This window comes from Suillus paluster (genome assembly GCF_016628075.1).
Source record: "Suillus paluster strain FC165 chromosome Unknown EDB91scaffold_10, whole genome shotgun sequence".
Lineage (NCBI taxonomy): Eukaryota > Fungi > Basidiomycota > Agaricomycetes > Boletales > Suillaceae > Suillus > Suillus paluster.
Window position 1 is genome coordinate 238,561 of NW_024537570.1, and position 22,409 is coordinate 260,969.

The window sequence follows — 22,409 nt, forward strand, 5'->3', positions numbered from 1 at the left end:
AAGGCGGCATGCTCCTTAGCAGGCACAGTGCACTCAATGACTTGCTGAGAGGGGATGCCATTGGATGCCACGAGGGAAACAACAGCTTCTTGGGCGGGGGGCGTCATCATGAACAATCCTCATCATCGCGCCCATCCAACTGGGAAATTGCGTAACCCTCCTTACTACTATCGCCCTTCTGTACGCGGTGCATCCTAGACAAGACGAGTTTGGCTTGAGCTGAGAATAGTGCGTTGGTCCAATTCTGTCAACTTATAATAATAGTAACAATGTCGTTAACTAGCGTCAACTTTTACCATTTTTTACATGAATACATTTTCCAAGAACTCCGGAGATGGCCTTTGGTAGCCGGCAGGTTTTGATTCGACCTGTTGGTGAAAGGTGATCGTTTACAATGTTTAGACTCGGTGACTCCACTGACTCTTGCATCAAGGTTGAGATTTGAAATTTGAAAGCTTGGGGAGTATACAGAACTAATAACATGCAGCTGCCTACACATCTATTTACCGTGACAAAGGCCTGAGCTGGCCAAACTTCAAACTACATATCCGTGTAGGCAGAAAATTTGAACCGAAAATTTTCAAGTCTGCTTCGATCACCCGATCGCGCGCGTGAGCCTTGTACATTTTCCACCTGCAGGTCTGACCACTAGTGCTGTCTCTTTTTTATTGGCCTTACTAGGCAGGCCCATGCGGGGTTGCTGCTATTATTAGTGCCAAGCTAGTTCTTGCTCTAACTTACGTAGACCCCGTTGCTGGCATAGGTGCCCATGTGCGTCCAATGTCCGACTCAGATCTGCATGGACATTCTTTTACAGTATAAATGGCTTGTAGGCCTCTTGCGAGCAACCGACAAAATCCCTCATAGTTATGCTGTCGGTTCTCCCGCCAAGCCCTCCTGTTTGTAGTCCTCATCGCGGCCAGCAGGTCGACCTCGTCCTTGGTCAGCATCCCGTTGACGAAGCTTGAGCGCACTGGGTCGTATCTCCGAGGGTCCCCACATGCTGATCGTGCCCGAGCATCATTCTTGAAGACTCGAACAACTGGCGGTTCAACGACCGTCCCGGCTTCAAATTTGGCATATGTACAGTACACCACCAGCGTTGGCATTGGCAGCCCCGCCACATACTACAATTTGGCTATTGACACAGGGAGTTCTAACACCTTTATCGGGTGAGTAGCTATGTATAGGAATGCCCTTTCGAATCGAATGATCGATGATGACGTACAGAACAGGTAAAAAGTATGTCCGTACGTCAACCAGTGTCCCCACTGGACAACAAGTCAATGTAACCTATGGACTTGGTTCTTTCACTGGCGTTGAATGTTTGTCTTTCTCTCTACTTCGCTCTAGCGTATGGAAGTTGATACGGTCTAACCCATCAGACTCTGACACGGTCACTCTTGCACCCGACCTCGTCATTGCGAACCAGTCTATTGGCGATGCCCTTCAATATGCAGACTTTGAAGGCATTGATGGTCTCATTGGTGTCGGACCAGTTGATCTCACGCATCACAGTCTGTCACCTGATACTAATGCGTTGATCCCAACCATCATGAATAACGCCCTGAAGCAGGGCCTGATCCGAAAGCAAATTCTCGGTGTTTCGTTTGCACCAGCGACTGACTTATAATTACAATGACACTAGTATGTATATATGATATTGCAACTTTCATGCAACGTTTCTGATCGACTGAACAGACGGAGCCATTACATATGGTGGCATTGACCATGCTCTCGTGCGTACCATGTACATGCTTACTGTTGCTATCAGTCCCTGATTTTCCCGTCAGTACACTGACAAAATAACCTATGCCCCAGTTACCGAGACTCACCCAGCAGGCCACTACTGGGGCATCAACGTGACTGAGTCGACATATGGTACACATGCTGTCATTCCTCAGTCAACTGCCGGCATTGTCGACACGGGCACCACTCGTACGTATCGTTCGATCACCCGCATCAACATTTACTGAATCCTTACATCGCAGTGGTTCTGCTTGCGGATGATTTCTTTGCCACGTACATAGACGCCATTCCCGGCGCCTACCTCGACAACAACCTCGGCGGCCTCCTTGTCATCCCCTCCTCCTCCGTCGCGGACATGCAACCCCTTAACTTCAAGATCGGTGGCGCCGTGTTCAGCATGGATACAGCTGCACAGCTAATCCCATTGAACCAGAGCAGTTCTTGGGGCTATGCTGGCGTACAATACGGCACTGTCTCTAACATCGGCCACGACAGCGGCAAGGGTTTCGATTTCATCATCGGGATGAAGTTCATGGAGAAAGTACTATACTGTTTTCGACGCTGACAGCAACCGCGTTGGCTTTGCGTACACGTGAGTCAGTTTGATTTGGTACTGAGGGGATGTTGAACCTGATGCGGTTGGGTCTAGTAAGCACACCTTCTCGACGTACTCGCCTTGAGTCGAACCATCGCCATTTGGAGGATAATAAGACTTATGAGTTGGGCAACCCTACATCGCGTGATTCAAGTTAGGGTTCGCTGACGACACTATTGAAAGCAGGTACACAGATATTCAGTACGTAACGTTGGTTAATTCTGATACCGAACTTCGACTTAGCAGACCGAAGTTTGACCTACTAAGTCGTAAGTGGCCAGAAGTTGATTTGGTATATATCGACCCGGCGACGCTTAATGCTTAAAGGTTTTACCAGGTTGCGTTGGCGTTCATGTTCATATGTTCTAAATTGTCTATCCGCCGACCGTGTGGTTCTGCATATTCGAGTATCCCTGAAGTCCGCTGGCAAGCACAACCAATCTGATGAAACCACGGAGAAAACCCCTATTTCTAAGATAGAAAAGCAAGCCGTCTTCCTACTGCCAGTATCAGGGCTATTATTCGAGATCTCCCTTAGCGTATCTCAGATTACCTAGCACAAGCTATGCGTTTCTCATTCATCCTCACTGTTGCTGCTGCTTTGACAGTATCTAATTCTGTCAGTGCCAGCACTGGTGCATGCCTGGTTGAAGGCGACATTTGCAACATCGGCATCCCCGGCAAAATCTGCTGCAAAGGTCTTACTTGTGAGACGGGTGTGAGTATGAGCCGTCTGCTTTGCATCCGGGATTCGACCCCATGACTCACCCTTTGCGCCTTGTACAAATAGTATCTCGAAAACCCCAACAACTACAAGTTCTGCCAGAGTCCAGAAACCCCCTCCTGATGAGCTTGGCAGACTGAACATGTTGCGACAGTGAGTCGTGTTTCCGCTTTCGCGTTGGTACAGTGGTTGATCGCAAGATATGCAGGTCGTTGCAGAGTTGATCAATATATTCACTCCTGTATAAATATCCCTGTTGCCTCGACCAGACTGTTGCATAACTATAGCATGGTTGTCGGACGTAAAATATTCATTTTATTCGACTTGCATACATTTTTGCATGCATGCACAAGAAAACCGGTGTATTCAGTCGACATCGAAGTACGTGTACATGCATATCCTTGAAAATTCGTTCAGAAGGAAGAAGGGACTAGTGTCGAGGACACTCGAACTTCGTCATTCTGCTGGACACTGCTCCTCCTGAGCCACTTGATGAGCGCGAATAGATAGATCTCAAACACGATACTGATACATGACTATGTAACCTCATTTTCTTCCCACCCTCTGTACTGATTATTATCGTGATTTTGCGAGCTCACTGGCACCCTCTATCTATTGGTCTCACTAGGCACCATTTGTTTCGTCGTGGTAAGCCCAGAGGCTGATGGAAAACGTTCACGAGGCAGCGGAAGGCGGATTTAGAAGTACTTGTCGACGATCCTGTCTCGAGGAAATGGATTATGTCGGCGAGTGTAGCGCAATCGCAAACGAACACGTACTCTCTTCATACACATTCCTATCAAACATGTTGGACAGCTCGAAGATATAGCTGGTATTGTAAGCTATCTCACATCAAAGGAAGCGCACTTTATTACCGGTAACTTCATAACTTCATCAAGTCTGTCTCTTGCTTACGTAGCATGTGATGTCTCTAGGCCAATGCGTAGGTCGAATTGGTTTGCTACACACAGCTGGTCTGATTTTACTCGCAGATTTCCGTCGATAGGGGAATCGTCATGACTTGAGGAGGCCCTGTAAAAAATTGTGCTCTTGCTCCTCGCAGATGCTATAGTTTTGGTAATAAACTTGCGCCAAGTGATGCAAGAATTTCGTCCAGGAACACCGACCTATCGTGGCAGAATTAAAACGATCTCGAAAACAGTGGATCCCCGTAGATCGCTTTGTATTCAACCTGATGGATGATCTGTACGACTCGCACGATGCCAAAATTGATGTTGCATACTGCAACTCAGTCGGACAGAGATATCTAAGCATCGTTAAGATAGACCTTCGAGCAATCAAAACTATACCACCTGAACAGATGATCGTGTCGATTCGTGTTGGTGTGTAGTCTTGCATTCACATTTTGTATGGTACAGTGGTCCAGGCGCTTGATGAGCAAAAGAGAGGATGGTCGAAGCAGATTCTGCCGGTGATGCATGCAAGCCATCTTGGAGGAGAATGGGGTAAGGCGACTGAGATGCCAAGCGGAAACGGACGGGCGGATACCTGGTCGTTGGACATCGAGGACTTGATCGTGTTCCATACGACGCTACGCGCAACGGAGGACTGTTAGAGCATGAATAAAACAACTAGCGACGAGAAATTTAAAACCGATAATCCGAAAGAAAAGTTGGTCATATTTAACTTACCTAGACTAAGCCAGCAGCTGTGAACAGCCGCAGCGTCCAAGCGAGCATCGTTGGAAGACCATACCCTTCGCATCTGCTGCAGTCAGCTGTCTCTTAGGATAGGGTTTTGTTAGTCAGGAGAGACGGATTAATAGCGGTTTCCAGCCGACAAAGGCTCTCACCACCGGGATACCGCTACATCGACTGCTTGCCCTTCCAATGTTTAGGATTCTCCTACCTTTGCCTATCTTTGGAGTGTAATGGCCTGTGCACGACTGATCGGTGCCGTTAGCCAAACTATCAGCGCTCGCTGTCCTTTGCTCGTGGCCAGCGAATTATCCTGTGTATGCAGACTGTATTCACGAAAATATAAATATACGCTAGCCGCGGGGCAGAGTCTTTGCCTCAGGGCCAAAAACCTTTGGTACACCCGACCCACGAAGACAGCTCCATCCGGCTCTTTCATTTTGGCTAGAGACTTGGTCAATTATCCAGGTAGCAAGACGAGCTTAGACTGTGACTGCAGAAAGAGGGCGATCGCGTAAAGTATACAATGTGGAGCATTGATTATTATCCCTTGTGAGCACCTGGTTGAGGGCTTTGTTAGAATATTAAGGGCAACCAAGTGAACCATGTACGTGACATGACTACTTAGCCTGTCTTCGTGTCAATGAACCTGTCCCGTCGTGGCAATCAGCATTTCGTGACAGAAGCCTGCGCCAAGGATGCGGTTATCCCTACGCCTGGAGAAGGATCCAGTAAGATAAACACTTTGGTGTGCGTCAGAGGCGTCGCTGTGACTGGCACTGACGATGAACTGAAGGTACTAATGGTGAAATCGGACTCGACTCATACGTCTACAAAAGATGAGGCCAGGGTGAAGGTATAGGTTCTAGCGCCGACATGCGGAGCAGTAGATTTAGGCCAGACGAGTTGTCAGCGGAGAAGAGAGAGAGGGGAAGAGGAATATGCTCACAGAAGTTGATTTGCAGACAGCTCACATAATACCAATGGGAATCTGTCAAGCATCTACAAATCTGCAGATCTGAACGCTGAGCTGTGTACCTGGCCTAAGTACTAAACTGATGGTCGTCCCCTCTGCAATCCAGCAGCATCGCTCAGGCCTTAGCTTCAGGCCTCACTGGCAGGACATGTCAAATTGTTTGTTCACGTCAAGACTCGTTTGGAACGCGTAAACAAAGATCAACAACGCGCCAACGCGGTGGATGCAAGGTTGATGTGATTTTTAATCCTTCTTTGTCGTTCTATACAGCTTCAAATCTGGAACTCAACGTTAACAAAAAGAAATGCAGACAATCAACTCACAAGTCAATCTTTGCCCAGCCTCAGATATATATCATTCGTGCACTGCAGAAAGTCGTAAGTAATAAATTTTATTGGCCCACTCGTGCATGAGAATAATAACTATTCACGTCAGCTACGTTCAAAAGCAATCGTATATCTATGTGGATGTAAGTATAAGATGCCATTTTGACGATCCTCAGACAGACTTTAATTACCAGCCTCGTAGGATATTCCTCTCTTGTTATGCACTCAGGGAATCAGTCGCCAAGCTCAAAGACTGGTATGACGATGTCCTCACTCCAGCATTGTTTTGATAGCAATATTAATATTTGTGTGTTAAGTATACTGCACAGATGTCATCTCAAGGCTGCTACCAGTGTAAACACAACTCGATTGAAACTGAACATAGATAGTAGAGATCGAGGGGGAACAGGATGACAAGAGTATTAAAATCCTGTCAGCGACGTGTCAGTAATGCAGCCACATCGGAGAAAAAAAATGAATTCCAACCTAAATTTTCCACCCTCCAGCGAGCCCCATCACATTGTTTGGATCAACAGCCTTCTTGATATCCTGCAGACGAGCCAGATTATCCCCGTAGATTTCCTCTATGCTTGTGGAAGGATCTGCATTATTGGGATACACAACCACATGTCCAACGTCCTGCCCTGCAGCAATCGCTAGCTGTTTCATGTAATTGGAACTGGCAGTAACGCTGTCATATACGAGGTCATCGTTACTTGAATCATTCCATGCATAGAATAGCGCTAGGAAGTGAGTAGCCTCGTTCACGTGAATCCGGCCTACGCAGATGGCGTATCGGTGTGGTCGTAAATCGAAGTGAGGTAGGGCCTTCACGGTGTAAGTCATATCAGTCACGCTATTTCCCAGTTTGTCAGCCGTAGAACTAGCCGCTCGTGTCAATAGACGACCTAAATCAAAACATATAATACTCACGAGAATTTCCTTGGCAACGTCGTCCAACAAGGACTCCGTCCACTCCTCGATCGCTATGACATTGATTACAGCTCTGTTTCATTGTGAGTATAAGCTGGGCATGAAGACCAAAAAATTACCTAAGGTCAGGTGTACTCGGCAGCTCATTTTTGATCATGCTTGTGAAAGACCGAGTAGAGACGTATCCATCGACGTGCGGAATCGCCAAGAAGTCGTCAAAGATACCATCTGGGTAAGTGGGTGCATTATAGAACAACGTGCATGATACGACGAGCTACGCAGCAGCGCGTTAACCCGCGACCCCACGTAAATTGCCTTTACAACATGCTTACCTTTCCAGAGACATACTTATATATAGAATACATCGCCGCCTTGGGATCTATAACGTTTGCAGAGAATTTGGCGATGGCAGCTTTTACTGCTTTGAGTTGATCTTGATCGTATGTGATACTTCCACCCTATTTATAGTGGTCAGTGCTGTACGATATGCTGTAGGTCTGACGTCTCACCCAAACTTGAGATTGAGGATATGTTTTGAGAGTGACGTAGGTAACAATTCCCTATGAGGGTGTTAGTCCGAGGTTGCATAGGGTACTTCTTCAGATGATCACGTACAAAGTTATTGAAACCTCCCTTCGCAGTGGCACGAGAGATTAAAACATCGACAATCTAGATGACGAAAAACGCACCCGCAAGCCGAAGAATAAATCTGGGTTGCTGGAGCTGGTGACTGTGGTCACCGTGCCATTAGGCAAGACAAGTTCGTACGCGACCACGTTATCAATTGCCAGTCCATACTGGTTTGTCAGATACGAATATCCTGATCAAATGACACAATGTGAGATCACATTTGAATCATCCGGCGACGTTCATACCTCCGCCAAGTACGATGCCGCCAACTCCAACGCCAGTGACTTTCCCCCCTACAACATTCACGCCGTATTTTTCCAGCATTCGATAGACAACATCCCATGTCGCACCAGTAGCCAACAGTTGCTGTCTGGGAATCTGAGTCAAATGTGACGTCTGAGAACAAAGACATCGCGATCTGAACGCCTGGGGTCGACGAAAAGCCTGGGTTGGTCGCGTGACCACCACTTTTGATCTATTTGATTTTTGTGAGATACAAGCGTAAGCTGAAGAGGTCAGTTGCTCACCTGCAAACGGCGTCCTGGTGTCTCCCAAAATTTGGAGCTGTGGGATGAGATTAATTTGGCATGAGGATCTTCATTTCAAGCAACACGAACCGCTTTCGCGAGGTCCTCAGTGGTGCCAGGTTCGAAAGAGCAAGCAGAGACTTGACTAGCTCGAAGATATCCAATGATGATTATCCTTCAGTATAGGAAGACGATCCTGTCCGAGACTGTTTAGCTTCATTCACACTTGGTTTTAGTAGCACCAAGTAGTACATACCATTGTAATAAACTGCGGACTTCGAAGAGATGGAGCCCGCGATCTCCGAACAAGCAGCTAGTGTCACGAAAGTATATTCCTGATACCGAGTAAACCTGAAGACGCAAGTCCCCAAATGGCCTACAAGCACGAAGGATATACTAGCAGAGATTAGCATCTCGACGGGCAGATGGGTAGAATGGGACGTACGAGTCCTGCTAGGACACTTTATGTAGCTAAGGTGTCCGGGCTTTTACTCCGATTAAGTACTCTGCACTAACCGCACACTCTATAGTACCATATGGATGCCGTGAGGGTGTTCGGCAGCTTGTAAGCCGAGCAGTAGTACCATCCGACGCTCTCCCGTGCAAATGTGGGTACATATCGCCGTTGAGGGTGCCACAGTCTGCAAACACTCTTCGCCCACTGTTTCTGCCATTCTCCTTCGCTATATTCCTTCGCTTGCAAGTTCGGCTTCCCTCCGTCCATGGTCCTCATCATGACGTTCTCGGCCCCTGCGTCCAGCTAACCGGAAAGCGCTGTTTCCTTCCTCAGTTTCGACAATCGCGACGACGAGCGCAGATTGACCCACGCGCTTCCTCGCTCCCGTTGAAACTGGCACCTTGCAAAAAGGCTTGAACTCCGAGTCCTGCCAGTATGTATAGGGAGAGATTGTGGCCACCACTGTCGCTATGCACATTGATGATTGGAATACTTATGTTGTTTAAGTCGTGTCGAACGAGAAGGACATGGTGGACGCTTGGCGGACGGACGGTTCTTTCCCAATTTTCGGTACTTATATAGCGCCGTATTCCCAACGCGACAAATACCCTGACATAACATAAGCAATGCTGCGACCTTCACATCGGGGATTCGAATATTTAAGACTGGTTTGAATGTCGTGCGAAATGTCAAGATAATACTTAATATTTAGGTTGTCGTCTAAGCGGATGTAAAATTTCAAATGTTAAAGAGATCTTGCACGACAAGAGAAATATAAAGTATCAGCGAACATTTTGTTACTATCTGAACATCAATGATAATAAGAAATATAAATATATCTTTAATGCTGGCATAAACTTTGAAATGAAACTTCACATTTAAGACTCGAAAAAACTTCAACTATCGCACGTGACTGAATGTCTGCTCATGTATGAAGTTTAGACCGTCGCTTAGATGGGCGTTAAAATTCAAAATACCCCCTGACAATAAAACGTGAAAATAAATCATCAAGTTTTATCTCCAGATAAAACCGATTGCCCGATGATCGCCCACTCATGGCTGAATCATTGCCCACTTACAACGTCATTGCCCACTTAAGTTTGAGATGCGAAATATTATGGGACTAGACAATGTGAAGTGAAATACGAAATATTGTACATGAATCTACCGTACACAAATCTACTGTACACAAACATAGTAGAGTGAAACTGAAGCCTGTTTGACAGTAGTCAGACACCGGTGATTTCTCGAGGTGAATGAATGTACTTACAAAATCATTTCAACTTGTATACAGGCTAGTGCTAATTGTCTGTAAAAGCTGAGCAGGAGATTAGAGACGCACAAGTAACAACCAATTTATTCTTACCACTTGCTTTGGTGGCAAGAAAACTGCAAGATGCCGCATTGACATTTTTCATCATTTTGTTGGTGCCCACATTGAATTTGAGTGAGCCTTTCCACTGCAAGCCAGTCATTGGACTGTTAGCATCATTAGTGAATTTATGTCGCTCTCATGAAACACCCTGTTGAATGTTGTCCAGGCGCGACTGAAACCAAAATTCACAGCGACTGGACCAGAACCCCACATTTAGTCCTGAGGCAGCCCATGCCTGGGGCCTGGGCCACCAGGAGACAATTTCAGCATTCCCGTCGTCTAGATTATTATTCAAACATAAGCGCCTCTGTCAATGTAAATGAGAGAAACTTACTGGTATGCAAATAATACGTCCTGCACATGAAATCTACCTCCTCTTCTGACAGCTCATCATCAAAATAAGTCTGGCCATTAATGTCCAGCATGAGGCCAAACGGTACTGCTTCCTGTGAAATGCCATCAAGAACGGAGGGGAGAACATCGAACCCAAGACTATGTAAAGCCAGCCGCCATATGAGGCCACCATGAAGAAGTGCTGCTCTTGTGCGAGGCTGGTTCATGAACTCGTGACGGTGCTGCTCGTACACAATGTAATCGGCAAAAACAGGCCTAAAACGGGCGAGCCTGCGATCCTCGGGGGGGAAGACATGTCCGAGTGAGTATGTACGGAGTTCTGTAAGTGGGCGTCGAGTGTGAGGCAGAACTGAGATTGGCTGCAACGTCTTTATAGTGATTCCTTTTTCAAGGAGGTTATGCGCGATCTTGGTGATATCTGAGCCCCAGTCATGCTGGAGGCACATTGCAGCCGTAATAGTGTCGGGAACCGCCAGTTTCCAGGGCACCAGATTTGACGACAGTGACTCGATGATGTAGAGCTGCTGCTTGGGTTGTTGCACATAGGAAACTCGAATGTGTGCGTTCGAGACTGACAAGGACAAGTCAGGTCCTAGATTCCAGAGATCGGGCGGGATGTCTGAAAACTGAGATTGAGGGAGGGTGACAAGGTAACCTATAAAACATGTGATAACATGCTTCTGTGCGTCTGGAATTGATGTGATATTCGTGGGGTTGTCGCCGACGAGTCTGCATAAGTGAGTCCACTGTGTCTTGTGAGTCCAATCATCGAATGTAGTCGATCTGCCTTGGGGTGTAGTGGTGGATGCTGCAAGGCGATATCCGAGATGAAAATGCAAAATCAGGACAAATTGCTCAACACTACGAGTGTATTGCGTAGAGGGTGCAACCTCATAATGACCGAAGTAGCCTTCGATGTCTTTCAAGAAACTGGACAAGGGTGGTGGAGGGGCAGGGGGAGCAGGGGCAGGTTCAGAAGGAGCAGACACAGGCGGGAAATCATCTTCCTCCCAATCGCCATCGGGAACGCTGGTAAGATCCAATGCATCACACAAGTCCCACTTGTTACGGAACGAATCATATACCCTGGTAGATTTGCTATACGACATCCAAGTCATTGGTATCTCAGCCTTTGTGAGATGGATGCATTGACGAAAGCCACCAAACTCGTCATTAGGTTGCCATTCAAACACCACGACTGTGTTGGATTTGCCAGGAATGCTGTGGTTCATGGCTACCCACTCATGGCTCTGACGCGACTGCCGTTGAGCTGGTGTCTCCGTCTCCTCTTTCCTCTTGTTCTCCTGACGGCGCCGTGCAAAGAATGCCTTCCAGTCTTCTCCTCGCCTCTGTCCAGAGTGGGGTTGGGAGACTGGGAACAGAAAGTCCGCATGTGCTTCAGGAACATCAGACACGGGCTGTGCCCCACTGTTCTGACCCCATCCAAGGGCGCTATTGTCCCAGTTAAGGACACTCTGAGTGTTGTCCTCTGGTCGACCCCACACACTATAGTCCGGCTCACCCCACGCACTATAGTCCGGCTCACCCCATGCACTATAGTCCGGCTCACCCCACGTGCTGTCATCCGGCTCACCCCAAGTGTCAGGTGTCTGCTTCCTTTGGGCTTCCTCGGTCGCACAGGTGATAGTTGCTGGAGGTGGGATATAATGATGCAAAGTAGAATCAATGGCGGCAGAAGTATTCTGAGAAACGCGGACCCAAATCGGAAGCGAGAATTTCTCAAACATGGGCAATTGAACTTGCCAAGGACAGTGAATGGAAGAGATCAAGGCTCCCATACGTGGCACGTTTGTCATCAGATCTCCAACAAATGAGCGCGACAACTCAAGAACCCATTCAGCAGGTATGGGATGTCAGGGGTCACTCGTTAAGATAGCCATCCACTGATTGGCACCTTGGTATCGACAACTCATGATGTACCATGAGCAGGTGGCGGCAATTACTGGAAATCCATCAGGCAATCACGAACGATGAATAAACTGGTTGACTTACATAGAAATGCATCACACAACCTTATTGCAACCTTCTTAGCAACGCTAGCGTCTGCATGCGACCATTGGTACCCATAGGTAGTCAGAGCACATGGAAGTTTAGTCCCCCACGGAATGAATAATCCAGCACCCAAACGTTCCTGGCACCAGAGCAGTTTCTGCTCTAAGTCGACCCATTTTGCCCAAATATCGCGGTGGAGAATGTGCTTTCCTGATGGATCTACCTCTGTAAGGAGGGAAAACCTGGAGTGGTTGAGGCATCCAAAGATCGGCCCATCGGAGCTAGGATTCAAAGGTACAAGGGGAAACCATGGACGAGTTCCGTACGCCCAGCGAGTAGTGAGTGGTGTATTACTATCATTGGGAGAACAGTCGTAGTCTTTGTGAGCATCCCAAGGAGGTTCGTGAGGTATGATGTCGGGAAGGGAGTGTGCGGTGAGAGAGGTATAAACCTGCCCATCACAGACGATGACTCGGAGATTGTTACTCATGGAAGCGAGGAGACGCAAAGAGTATCACAGTCAAGACTACCGCAACAGTACAAACTGTTATGTTAGATAAGGAAGAAGGTAACGAAATGAGAGAAGTTTGGTGCGTCTAATATAGACGTAGCGGAGTTTCAACAAACAATTACCATATCAGTGGCAACAATACCAGGGGGTGTGGTCTGTGGTCTGTGTGGATTGAGACAAGCGGAGGAAAACAGAACAATGCCAGGGCTGTGGCGTGAGATGAGTGGAGAAAATTAAAATTAAAAACAGGATTTCGACTATGTGGCTTGAGACGTGAAGTAAAGAACTACCAAATGAAGATGACATTTTCTGATGATTAAGAAAATGAATTTGGACACAGGCATGTATTAGAATCTTATGCGAAGTCTGAAGAGAGGGAGAGCTGGCAGCGACCTGAGCTTGGTGTGGATCATTGGCAGTAAAAGCAGAGAACGCCAGGTGGCACAACTGTACATACAGTCATGCCCTGGAAAAGGTCGTTGAAGGTCGTTGTCGACGAGTTTCCACCCAAGTTATTTCTGGGATAGGCAGTCCCATGAAAGACCAGAAGGATGTTAAACCCATGATCAATATGGGATGAAGGGTCCTATGGAAGACCAGGGAAAAGATGTTAAACCTATGATCAATAAGAGGAGAATAATGTCATGATGACTCACTTCATAGATCTGCAGCTTCTGCCCAAGTTGTTTCTGTGATAGGCGGTCCAATGAAAGAGCAGGGTAAGGATGTTAAACCCATGATCAATATCGCGAAGGGCTGCCATGGACGTCGAACCAGGAAGCGATGGATGTTGACTTAGAGTTAGGACATTGGCGGTGGCAATGAAAGTAGAGAACGCCGGGCACGACTGTACATACAGTCATACCCTAGAGAAGGTTGTGAAAGGTCACTATCGACGAGAAGTCTAGTGATGATGAAAGAGGAGAATGCAGGGCATGACTGTATGTACAGTCATGCCCTGGAAGGAGGTGAGGAAGGTCATTGTTGACAAGGAGAATGGCAGGCTCAACAGTACAAACCGTCGAACCTCCTAGAAGAAGGTAGTAAAGAACTTAGTAATAGCAATAAAGATGAGGGACTTAGAACTTTGGCGACGAAAGCGCCCAACAATCACAAACAACCATATTAGGAAATTGTTACATAACAATAGGGACTTGGAACTTTAGTGACAAAAGCTGGAGAAGGTCACTGTCGACGAGAAGTCTAGTGACGATAAAAGAGGAGAATGCAGGGCATGACTGTATGTACAGTCATGCCCTGGAAGAAGGTGAGGAAGGTCTTTGTCGACAAGGAGAATGGCAGGCTCAACAGTACAAACCATCGAACCTCCTAAAAGGTAGTAAAGAACTTAGTAATAGTAATGAAGATGAGGGACTTAGAACTTTGGCGACAAAAGCGCCCAACAATCACAAACAACCATATTCAGAAATTGTTACATAACATTGACTGCTCAAGCCTTTCAACCCCGATGTTTATCACAACTACGAGCATGACAGTATGTACTGTCGTGCTCGTCGAGTTCATCGTTCCTGTCTTCGGAGCATGACGGTATGTACTGTCATGTCTCATGTGTTTCAATAAATCCCATTACCACCCACCTCGCCAACTCCATCCTTTTTCGCTGATCAAGCCATCAACTCCTCCAGGTCATCCCCTCTACTGTACATACAGTAGAGTGGGCGATGGCTAATCCACCTTCGCTTACTGCAATCCTTTAGATCACGTTGGTCCGTTCCTCCATACATCCTCTGAGTCAGGTAAGCTCCAATTGTTGACAGATCCAACCATTAATCAACCAATAAGTCCAGCCGTCAACACCCATCATCTCCTCCACCATACATACAGTGGAGTGGGCAATGGCTAATTCGCTTTTGCTTATTGCGACCCCTTGGATCATGTTGGACTGTCCCGTCCATCTTCTACGTCAGGTAACCAAGTCATTTATTAAAAATCCAACCCCATTGACCAATCGTTAAACAATCCAGCCATTTGTCATATACCGGATCCGAGTACCCCCAGTACCTCCTATGAGCATCCCCACTGCTGGCCTGACCCCCTGTTTCCCCGTTCGCTTCATTCCTCCTTCCCCGACAATGCACGAAGTGCATCTCAGCAGGATTAGCCCTGCTACCTCCGCCCAACTTTGTTCCGCTCTTCCGACATTACCCCTATGTCCTCCGACCCCATACCCCTTCCATCCGACCCTATCTGGGGTTCCGCTCCTCCGCCCTATCGGTCCGCCCAATCCTATTCCTACTCCCTCCGCTTTTCCACCCCGCTCAGATCCTTTGGTTCCGCTCGTATTGACCCACCCGACCATTAGTCCGTCCGACCGCCTCACCAGTCCACTCCTAGACTAGGAACCCCTCAACTGGTCCTATCCCCGTTTAGTATTATAGTTCCGCTTTTCGGGTTGCTGGTAATCCCTATACCCTAGCGAGTTCTGATCCGTCGCGTACATACTTTCCTCCAAGCCTTTTCTCGTATGTCTCAGTCATCCTATTGTAATCCTGTACACTCAGCACATAGCCTTCTGCTATGCTATGCTCATCACTTAGAGTATATAAACCTATGTACACTTGTCTGTAGATACTCAGTCTGAATATTACCTTTTCTAAGCCCTGCTCTTCTGCCCTTTGACTTAAAGCTTATCCCAAGTCAAACTCCTGTTTCCCAGCCTAGGGGATTGACTCCCTAGGTCAGCTGTCCTCCGATCCTCCGCTTCCCCGCTTCCCCGTCCCGCTGGTTCCGCTGTTCCGTTGTTCCTCTGTTCCATTGTTCCTCTGTTCCGTTGTTCCCCTGTTCCTACATTCCTCCGATCCTCTGTTCCCCCGTTCCTCTGCTCACCCGACTTCCCGTGCGTCGGAACTAAACCCTGCACTCTCGCATCCATCCCCTCTGTTCTGCTCTGCATCAGACTTCGTCCAAGCAGTCCCTCCTGCTCCGCTCCTACTGTTGGTTCTGACCCCAGTAGTTTCCCGCTTCCTTCCTGTCGGGCGGAACAACCCCCACCCGACTTTCCCGCGCTCACCTAGTAGTCCGTCAGTCCTCCTTCAGAGGACCCCCATTCCGACGTCCTGTTGGAACCCATAGAACTCGTGTTGGACTACACCCCGAAATTAGGGGCATGTACTTGGGTAAGGGGCGCAGCGTACGAGCTGAAGCCAAGCCCCTCAGACTCCGCTTTACCCCTGAGCACGGTCTTAACACCGTTAACCCCTCCACCATACATACAGTGGAGGGGAATTGACTTATTGTATGTCCATCTACCCAATGCGGTGGAGGGCATAATGCAAAACCTATGTCTATGTTCAACTAGTGTGCTACATGTACTGGATGAGAGATAGGTCCTTCGTCTCTTCACCTCCTTTCGCTGCTCGTGGGTAATCAGTATTGCGCTTGCCCCTATGTTCATCTTTGTCGATCTCTCCATCCGCTTCTTGAGCTAGCTCCATGAGCTTTGCCGCTAATTCCCAGAGCATCATAATGTCGTTTTTGACGTATCCTTCGGTCGGCCCTTCCTTATCGTCCTTCTTGATATCTACATACTCGTCAAATATAATGGCAGCTTGGACACACTGTGAAAAGTCATCAGTCACATTAATCATTGTTGCCGAAGTCATGTACCCATGTACGCGGTTCAGTGCACTATCCTGAAGGTGTGTTAGTTAGATCCCTGCTGACCAACTGGCCCACTTACCTAAAAAGCTGTCTCTATAATTTATCAGCAGGAAGACGCTCATAGATAGCAGTGCCAGTAGTCATGTCAACATCACCAGTATGTGCGACAGGGACCAGTAATCCCCTGAGGGCGCCTTGGATACCTTCGGCACTGTGTAGTTGTACACCCATATCTTGATTGTAGTTTTCCCGCGCCCTGGCACAGGGTGAAGTGCTGGCAATTGTGCAGCGGCCATTGAGATCGCGTGTCTAAACCAGTTTAGTGACATTCTTTCCGACTAGTCTTAATACTTACGGATATTGTTTGCACAAGGCCAGTGTCCGCATGGTGGAGGGTTTCAAGTATCTGCCCTGTCTTCCGATCAAATATGTATACTAGCCCATGGTCACTTCCTCCCACAACTACCTTGCCTTCTTCCCTGAATGCCACTTGCTTCAGGACTGACACGCTTGGCAAACCAGTTGCAAACATTTGAATAGGCTCACCATCACCTTCAAGGCGATATAATGTAAAGCCGTCTGTTGCATTATCTACAATGAAAACGCCCCGCTTTGAGTACACCACAGCATGACCACTATATAATGTCAGTAACGCGCCCAGGTCGAGAGCAGTAGTTCCTCACATCATTGATTTGCAGCTAATTTCTTGCACTATGTAGCCATCTTCATCCTTCAGTTTCATGCTGTTCGGCTCTCAGCATCAGGCAATAGGCAATGAAAGTATGCAGTGGAAGGACTGACAAGTTGCCATCATAGAGCCCGAACACATAGATGCTCCGGTTATCTGCAAACGCTACTGACTTGGGCACCGTATTTTCAAGTCGCACTGCAAAGATGGACTGGAGCTGCGAGCTTATGTTGAGCGTCAGAACCTGAACCATTTTGTCTCTAGTTCCGACTACAATTCGCAGGTTGCCTTCAAAGGAAGTTGAATGCCATGACAAGCATGTGATCTCAAAACCTGATCCCAGTCTCCTGGTGCATATTTCCTGGAATTTTTCCTGTTGGTGTCAATGGACGGTCGAACAGCAAACCTAGGCCCTTACATCTGTGAGACTGCATCGCAAACATACAATATAACCCAGGCCTGTTCCATAACAGAGGGTTTCTGCCGTGGTTTTCATAGTCGTGGCCCAGATTGCGCAACTGACTGTTCCCCTTGATTCATGATGATTAGCCGAAGATGTGAGTTCTTTCCGAGATTTGATATCCCAGAGTTTGATTCCCTTGGTACCTGTTTGTTTGTTAGCCCTGTCTATGATTGAGTTTCTGCTTTCTTACCACCACATGCAAGCAGGTGTCCATCATTAGAAATTGCAAGTGCATGGATAGAGCCATTATAGGCAGTTAAACGAGCGAGCAGCTTGTAACGCAGTGGCTGCGCTGACTTGTTGAACAATGCAAGGAAAGACATTATGATATGATCCACTGTAGTCGCCCACTCACAATGTATTTATCTGTACTTCTCATTTGTTTTCAAATACTTTTGTATCGTTACCGTATTTGTTTGATTCCATGGTAACTTTATAGTCATTGTCGACGCCATTTGTGTAGTGCTATTCTGCTATTCTTCTTATTCTTCTCTTGAGATATGTTGATGGCTACCCCTATTATTCTTATTCTTATTCTTTGTAAGTGCTATTCTTGGTTACCATTTTCGAAGCCCCTTATTGTTTTCGCTCAATATGGTAGTCTGTTGAATGCTTTACCTCTCATGAACCGTCCTTAAGTTCCAGGTAGCTACTCAGTTCTTTCTCTATCATGCGCAGTACTACAATTGTTCCACCTTTCTATGACTTGGAGCCTGGTGCTCCACCACCTCTTCCCCCAATGCTCACGGACCAGCTGGAGCTGTTTGGCAATGCCAATCGTCGCCCGACTACACTTATTGCTGATGAAATCCTAGTTCCTAAAGCTAGTATCATTCTTACTGCAAGGGCTTTGTCGTCTACACCCGCCCCTGAATTCAAGCTTGCGAAGCAGATGCGCAAGCATTCTGATCGCTCTTCCTCTCCATACACCAAGAAAGTCACTTCCACGCACTCTCATTCTCGAATGTCTTCACCCTCAGATTCCTCAGGCTCTTTGGATTCTTTCTCAGATAGCGACTCCTCAACTTCGAGCGTGAGTTTATCAGAAGACTCAAAGATTCCTAAACCTGCTGGTGAACCTGGGCATCCGGGGCGTGGGGGGTACATGCTTCGCGAAGCTTTAGATTGGAATCCAAAGGCATATGCAAAATTCAAGGTTTGCAAATTGTCATTGTACCCTTAGTATTGCAAATTAACTCACGAATTCCTAAGAGGTCTATGCATAGTCTCATCGAGGACCACCTTGACACGACAAAATGTGCTTCTGCCCAAAGTCCTGTGCTATTGGACGTCGTGCGTGGCAAGGTGAACAGTTTCGCAGAGTCTTGATATTGTCAATGAACTTATCATCTCAGGCGCTCGACAACTTCCCAGACCTTGACAATTATAACAACTTGTGGCCAGTCAATTATTTGATCATGACACACCTGAAATACACGTCTGGTCGTGCAAGATGAAAGGTGGGAGAAATGGCTGTAGGCAAGAGCAAGAGCAAGGTCAGGAAGTGATACCCCCACTGCATTAGATGTCTCCGTCATTATTACGTGCTGTATGCATTCTATGTTAAGCTGGCATTTCAAAATCAAGCATATTCATTTACGGTATCAGACAGGATGGAATACCAACTAGTAACCATGAGTTTTACGCACATCAGGGAGAGCGAAACTACATCATGCAAGTCGTCTGCGAAGCTACCTAGAACCCGTCAGTATCAGTTCAAGCCGGTGCTTTCGAATGTTTGGTCAAGATCATCATGGCACTGTACTACAACAATATGGCATTCTATATGGAACAGATATTGTTATCTGCAGTCCAGCTGAGAAATTCGGTATGTAATAATGCTTTCGTAGTCTAGGAAATTATATTACTCCACACCTTGCAGCTGACCGACAATTGGTACAAGTGCTCAAGGGTTTCACAAGAGTAAGATCGCGTGGGAGCCTAGCTCTTGGACGACTACTTATGCTTTGCGCAAAGCTGAAAAGATAGTTATGGTAGGCTCAATAGATCATTGAGTTTACTCACTGGTGAATTATAAAGTCAGCAAGCGCATTATCACTGGCTCGCATGTTCACAACTGAGGGATGGTTGACTCCAACCCTCATAACAACTGCATCGCCTCGGAACTTATGATCACCCCTGCTAAGAAGCATGTTGGCTCTGAGACGAAGATGTCGCTTGAAGAAGATGCAGAATCGATAGATGTGTCTCCCTTCGCACACATTCACGAAACAGTTGTGAACATAAGGCTGCATGGTAGCCTCCTTGAGAAGACTTTCAGGAACAGGAAAACACTGAGCAGTGCGTGAGCGGCCAGAGCAACGCGTCAACATAGTGACCTGACAGGGTCTGGTCCACGATGCTGAATATAGCCTACACCACAGGTGAAGCTCCAGGGTCTGATTTGAAGGTAAATAAAGGGTGTGAGGTAGTAAGCGATAACTTACAGCAGATGTTGGAAGGATATATGTGCGAGTGTTTACCATCTGATTGTAATTCGATCAAGGCAATAATCTAAGAAGTGGGCGATGAATGCGGGCGATGAAAGTGGGCGATGGAAGCAGGCTATAGCAGCGATCCATCTTTTAATAACTTCATGTGCTGAGTCAAAGACAATAACCATAATCGCTCGGGGGATGTAGTTGATGAAAAAAATAGCGGAGAGCCAAACTGAAGCATGACAATACTGCAATGATAATCCTGCAGCGCTAGTTGTCAAGGGTAATTGTATGAAGTAATATGTTCCTGTTAATACATTGGTCGCCAAGGGTAATTGTACGAGGTAATTGTAAGAGCAAATAGAGCAAAAGATAATTGAAAGCGATGAAGATGAACCTGGACCTGTTGGAACTTCTGTTGTTCATTCATACAACAAGACGTCTAAAAGAATCAAGACAAAAATGCATGCACATAACTTAAAAAGACCCAGGAATGATGTTTGCAAACTGACGATGGATTATTGCCTCGTTATGAGTGTCAATAACATTGACATTGACATGCAACATCCTGAGTTTCAGCCAGAAGACGTACAAACATCTCATGATGCGGATTTATTTGGTGATGATGAAGACAACGATAAGGGTGCTGGTGACTTCGTGGATGCTCTCAGTCAGCCTCACACCAGTGTGCCGTGACTCAACAAGAGGGCCAGAGATGAAGTGGTGTGTAGATAGTACGAGTCAGCTTCCATGACTCATAATGCCCATCCAGATATCTGGGAAGTGTCGCTTTCGTGAAGTCAACTATTCACAGATACTTCACCAGACTGTGTATGAACAACAAGAATATATTAACAATATTATACAGGAAACTGAAGTGGTACGCACAAGAAACTCATTGAAAATACACTGCTGATCATACCGGCAGATACACCGAGAAGCTCAAGACCACATTGAGGAGCAACAATGTATTGCAGAAGAAGAGCATGAGCGCCACATGCACGATTTCAACGAGCAATGGGAAGCAGCTCTGAGAGAGCGAGAGCAGGAAAAGCAAGTAAGTGCAACAGATGCATTCAGTCAGATGCATGCTTACAAGTTAATAGGAAATTCACACATGGCAAGAGCAGCAGCAAGCACTGCTGAGGAAGAATGTTGCTGAAGAACTAGCACGGCACGAAGCAAAAATAAGTGCAAGAAACGACCAAGAGGTGAGAAAGAACGACTGACCAAGGAATTACTAATGATGGCAAGTAGTTGACTGAAGAACTGGCACAACACAACGCAGATTTAAATACAAGAAAAAATCAAGAGGTGGGGAAGAATGACCGAACACGGGATGCCTCGAGACAATCAAAAAGATCAGGAAGACACATGGAACAACACGCAAGATGCGCCTGGTATCTGTAGTAGAGGTAAGTACTAAGCGGTTGGAACTCATTTTAAACTCACGTCATAGCAGGACACTGACGACCCTATGGAAACGCATTGAGAATGATCAGCGACGATTAAGCAAGAGCCACAGCAATTTCAGCCTGACGATGTCTACCCTATGTCTGCGATGGAAAATACGATCTCCAAAGGCATAGAGGTGGCACTCCGACGCATCCTCATCGATAAGGATATCCTGGTGTCCATGAAGTGTAGTCCTCGAAGGAAAAAGAAGCAGGATGATGAAATTAGGATAGAAAGGGCCGCAGAATTGAGCCACAAAAGAGACTTCCTTGTGAGAGTTAAATTTTTGACGTATATGCTGATGCTAAGCATGAAGTAGGGTGAAATCCAGCGTCTCCTCAAAGATACCTTCAGTATATCTTAAGATGCAGATTTTATTGTGCACCAACCAGCGGATTGTGAAGATGTGTACTCGTACAAGTATGAAGATGGCCCAGGCCCCAACACCCAGAATCTGGCCTTTGATCTCAAACACAGATTTAACACCCCCTGGAATGCGAAAATTCTCGATATTCTCCTTGAAGAATTGAAGAAGAGGAGTGTAGAAGAGGAGTGGCCGTTCCGGAGGTCGGATGGCTATTATAAGGCAATACTTGAAGATCGCTACAAGCAGCTGCGGATGGTCTGGAGAGCAGCACAACCAAAGGTTACAGCAAAGGGCAGCTTGGAGACTGCAGCAGAAGTGGAGGAGAGGTTAATTGCAAAAAGAGGTGAAAATCTGAAGTCGGTTCATCAAACAACTCGTCGGCAAAATGTATGTCCACAGCATGATCTCAAGGCTCTTTGGATACTAATGCATCTATAGAAATATCTCCGCAGAGCAAAAGTTCTGGAGCAAGTTATTGAGCTGAAGAAAGATGGTGAGGACGACGACATACCAGCTTGGCAGTGGCTTCAAAAACTAATCAAGACGCTG

General features: G+C 46.8%; 9 protein-coding genes across 9 annotated transcripts; 3 read left to right on the top strand and 6 right to left on the bottom strand.

Moving 5' to 3' along the window:
- Nucleotides 1-867: 867 nt before the first annotated feature.
- EDB91DRAFT_1114888 (acid protease) lies at nucleotides 868-2,513 on the top strand (the record flags this gene model as incomplete). The annotated part of the gene is made up of 8 exons (XM_041317911.1): nucleotides 868-1,172; nucleotides 1,231-1,325; nucleotides 1,386-1,601; nucleotides 1,702-1,739; nucleotides 1,794-1,938; nucleotides 1,992-2,277; nucleotides 2,318-2,341; nucleotides 2,399-2,513. Coding segments are annotated over 8 exons (1,140 nt in total), but the record flags the coding sequence as incomplete, so codon positions are not given.
- Nucleotides 2,448-2,900, bottom strand: EDB91DRAFT_1114890 (uncharacterized protein; the record flags this gene model as incomplete). Its single annotated transcript, XM_041317912.1, has 2 exons — nucleotides 2,448-2,545; nucleotides 2,598-2,900. A coding segment is annotated over one exon (237 nt), but the record flags the coding sequence as incomplete, so codon positions are not given.
- Nucleotides 2,901-6,280: 3,380 nt separating this feature from the next.
- EDB91DRAFT_1262869 (uncharacterized protein) lies at nucleotides 6,281-9,053 on the bottom strand (the record flags this gene model as incomplete). Its single annotated transcript, XM_041324433.1, has 12 exons — nucleotides 6,281-6,856; nucleotides 6,962-7,034; nucleotides 7,081-7,235; nucleotides 7,294-7,419; nucleotides 7,471-7,521; nucleotides 7,577-7,630; nucleotides 7,651-7,781; nucleotides 7,837-7,961; nucleotides 8,119-8,155; nucleotides 8,375-8,494; nucleotides 8,635-8,846; nucleotides 8,884-9,053. 12 exons carry the CDS (start codon nucleotides 9,051-9,053, stop codon nucleotides 6,515-6,517), a joined length of 1,596 nt encoding a protein of 531 aa, XP_041180345.1. The 3' UTR covers nucleotides 6,281-6,514.
- Nucleotides 9,054-9,957: 904 nt separating this feature from the next.
- EDB91DRAFT_1004915 (uncharacterized protein) lies at nucleotides 9,958-10,564 on the bottom strand (the record flags this gene model as incomplete). Its single annotated transcript, XM_041312297.1, is given in 3 exon segments — nucleotides 9,958-10,085; nucleotides 10,098-10,229; nucleotides 10,285-10,564. Coding segments are annotated over 3 exon segments (540 nt in total), but the record flags the coding sequence as incomplete, so codon positions are not given.
- Nucleotides 10,565-12,178: 1,614 nt separating this feature from the next.
- Nucleotides 12,179-12,807, bottom strand: EDB91DRAFT_1245283 (uncharacterized protein; the record flags this gene model as incomplete). The annotated part of the gene is made up of 2 exons (XM_041322523.1): nucleotides 12,179-12,267; nucleotides 12,318-12,807. The coding sequence occupies 2 exons, from the start codon at nucleotides 12,805-12,807 to the stop codon at nucleotides 12,179-12,181; spliced, it is 579 nt and encodes a 192-aa protein (XP_041180347.1).
- Nucleotides 12,808-16,768: 3,961 nt separating this feature from the next.
- Nucleotides 16,769-17,923, bottom strand: EDB91DRAFT_1048200 (WD40-repeat-containing domain protein; the record flags this gene model as incomplete). Its single annotated transcript, XM_041313377.1, has 5 exons — nucleotides 16,769-17,084; nucleotides 17,133-17,192; nucleotides 17,251-17,510; nucleotides 17,556-17,743; nucleotides 17,791-17,923. 5 exons carry the CDS (start codon nucleotides 17,921-17,923, stop codon nucleotides 16,769-16,771), a joined length of 957 nt encoding a protein of 318 aa, XP_041180348.1.
- Nucleotides 17,924-18,270: 347 nt separating this feature from the next.
- Nucleotides 18,271-19,057, top strand: EDB91DRAFT_1245286 (uncharacterized protein; the record flags this gene model as incomplete). The annotated part of the gene is made up of 3 exons (XM_041322524.1): nucleotides 18,271-18,756; nucleotides 18,813-18,905; nucleotides 18,956-19,057. 3 exons carry the CDS (start codon nucleotides 18,271-18,273, stop codon nucleotides 19,055-19,057), a joined length of 681 nt encoding a protein of 226 aa, XP_041180349.1.
- A 648-nt stretch (nucleotides 19,058-19,705) lies between these two features.
- EDB91DRAFT_1005541 (uncharacterized protein) lies at nucleotides 19,706-19,975 on the bottom strand (the record flags this gene model as incomplete). Its single annotated transcript, XM_041312312.1, has 1 exon — nucleotides 19,706-19,975. A coding segment is annotated over one exon (270 nt), but the record flags the coding sequence as incomplete, so codon positions are not given.
- Nucleotides 19,976-21,857: 1,882 nt separating this feature from the next.
- Nucleotides 21,858-22,409, top strand: EDB91DRAFT_1028337 (uncharacterized protein; the record flags this gene model as incomplete). Its single annotated transcript, XM_041312673.1, has 2 exons — nucleotides 21,858-22,247; nucleotides 22,299-22,409. Coding segments are annotated over 2 exons (501 nt in total), but the record flags the coding sequence as incomplete, so codon positions are not given.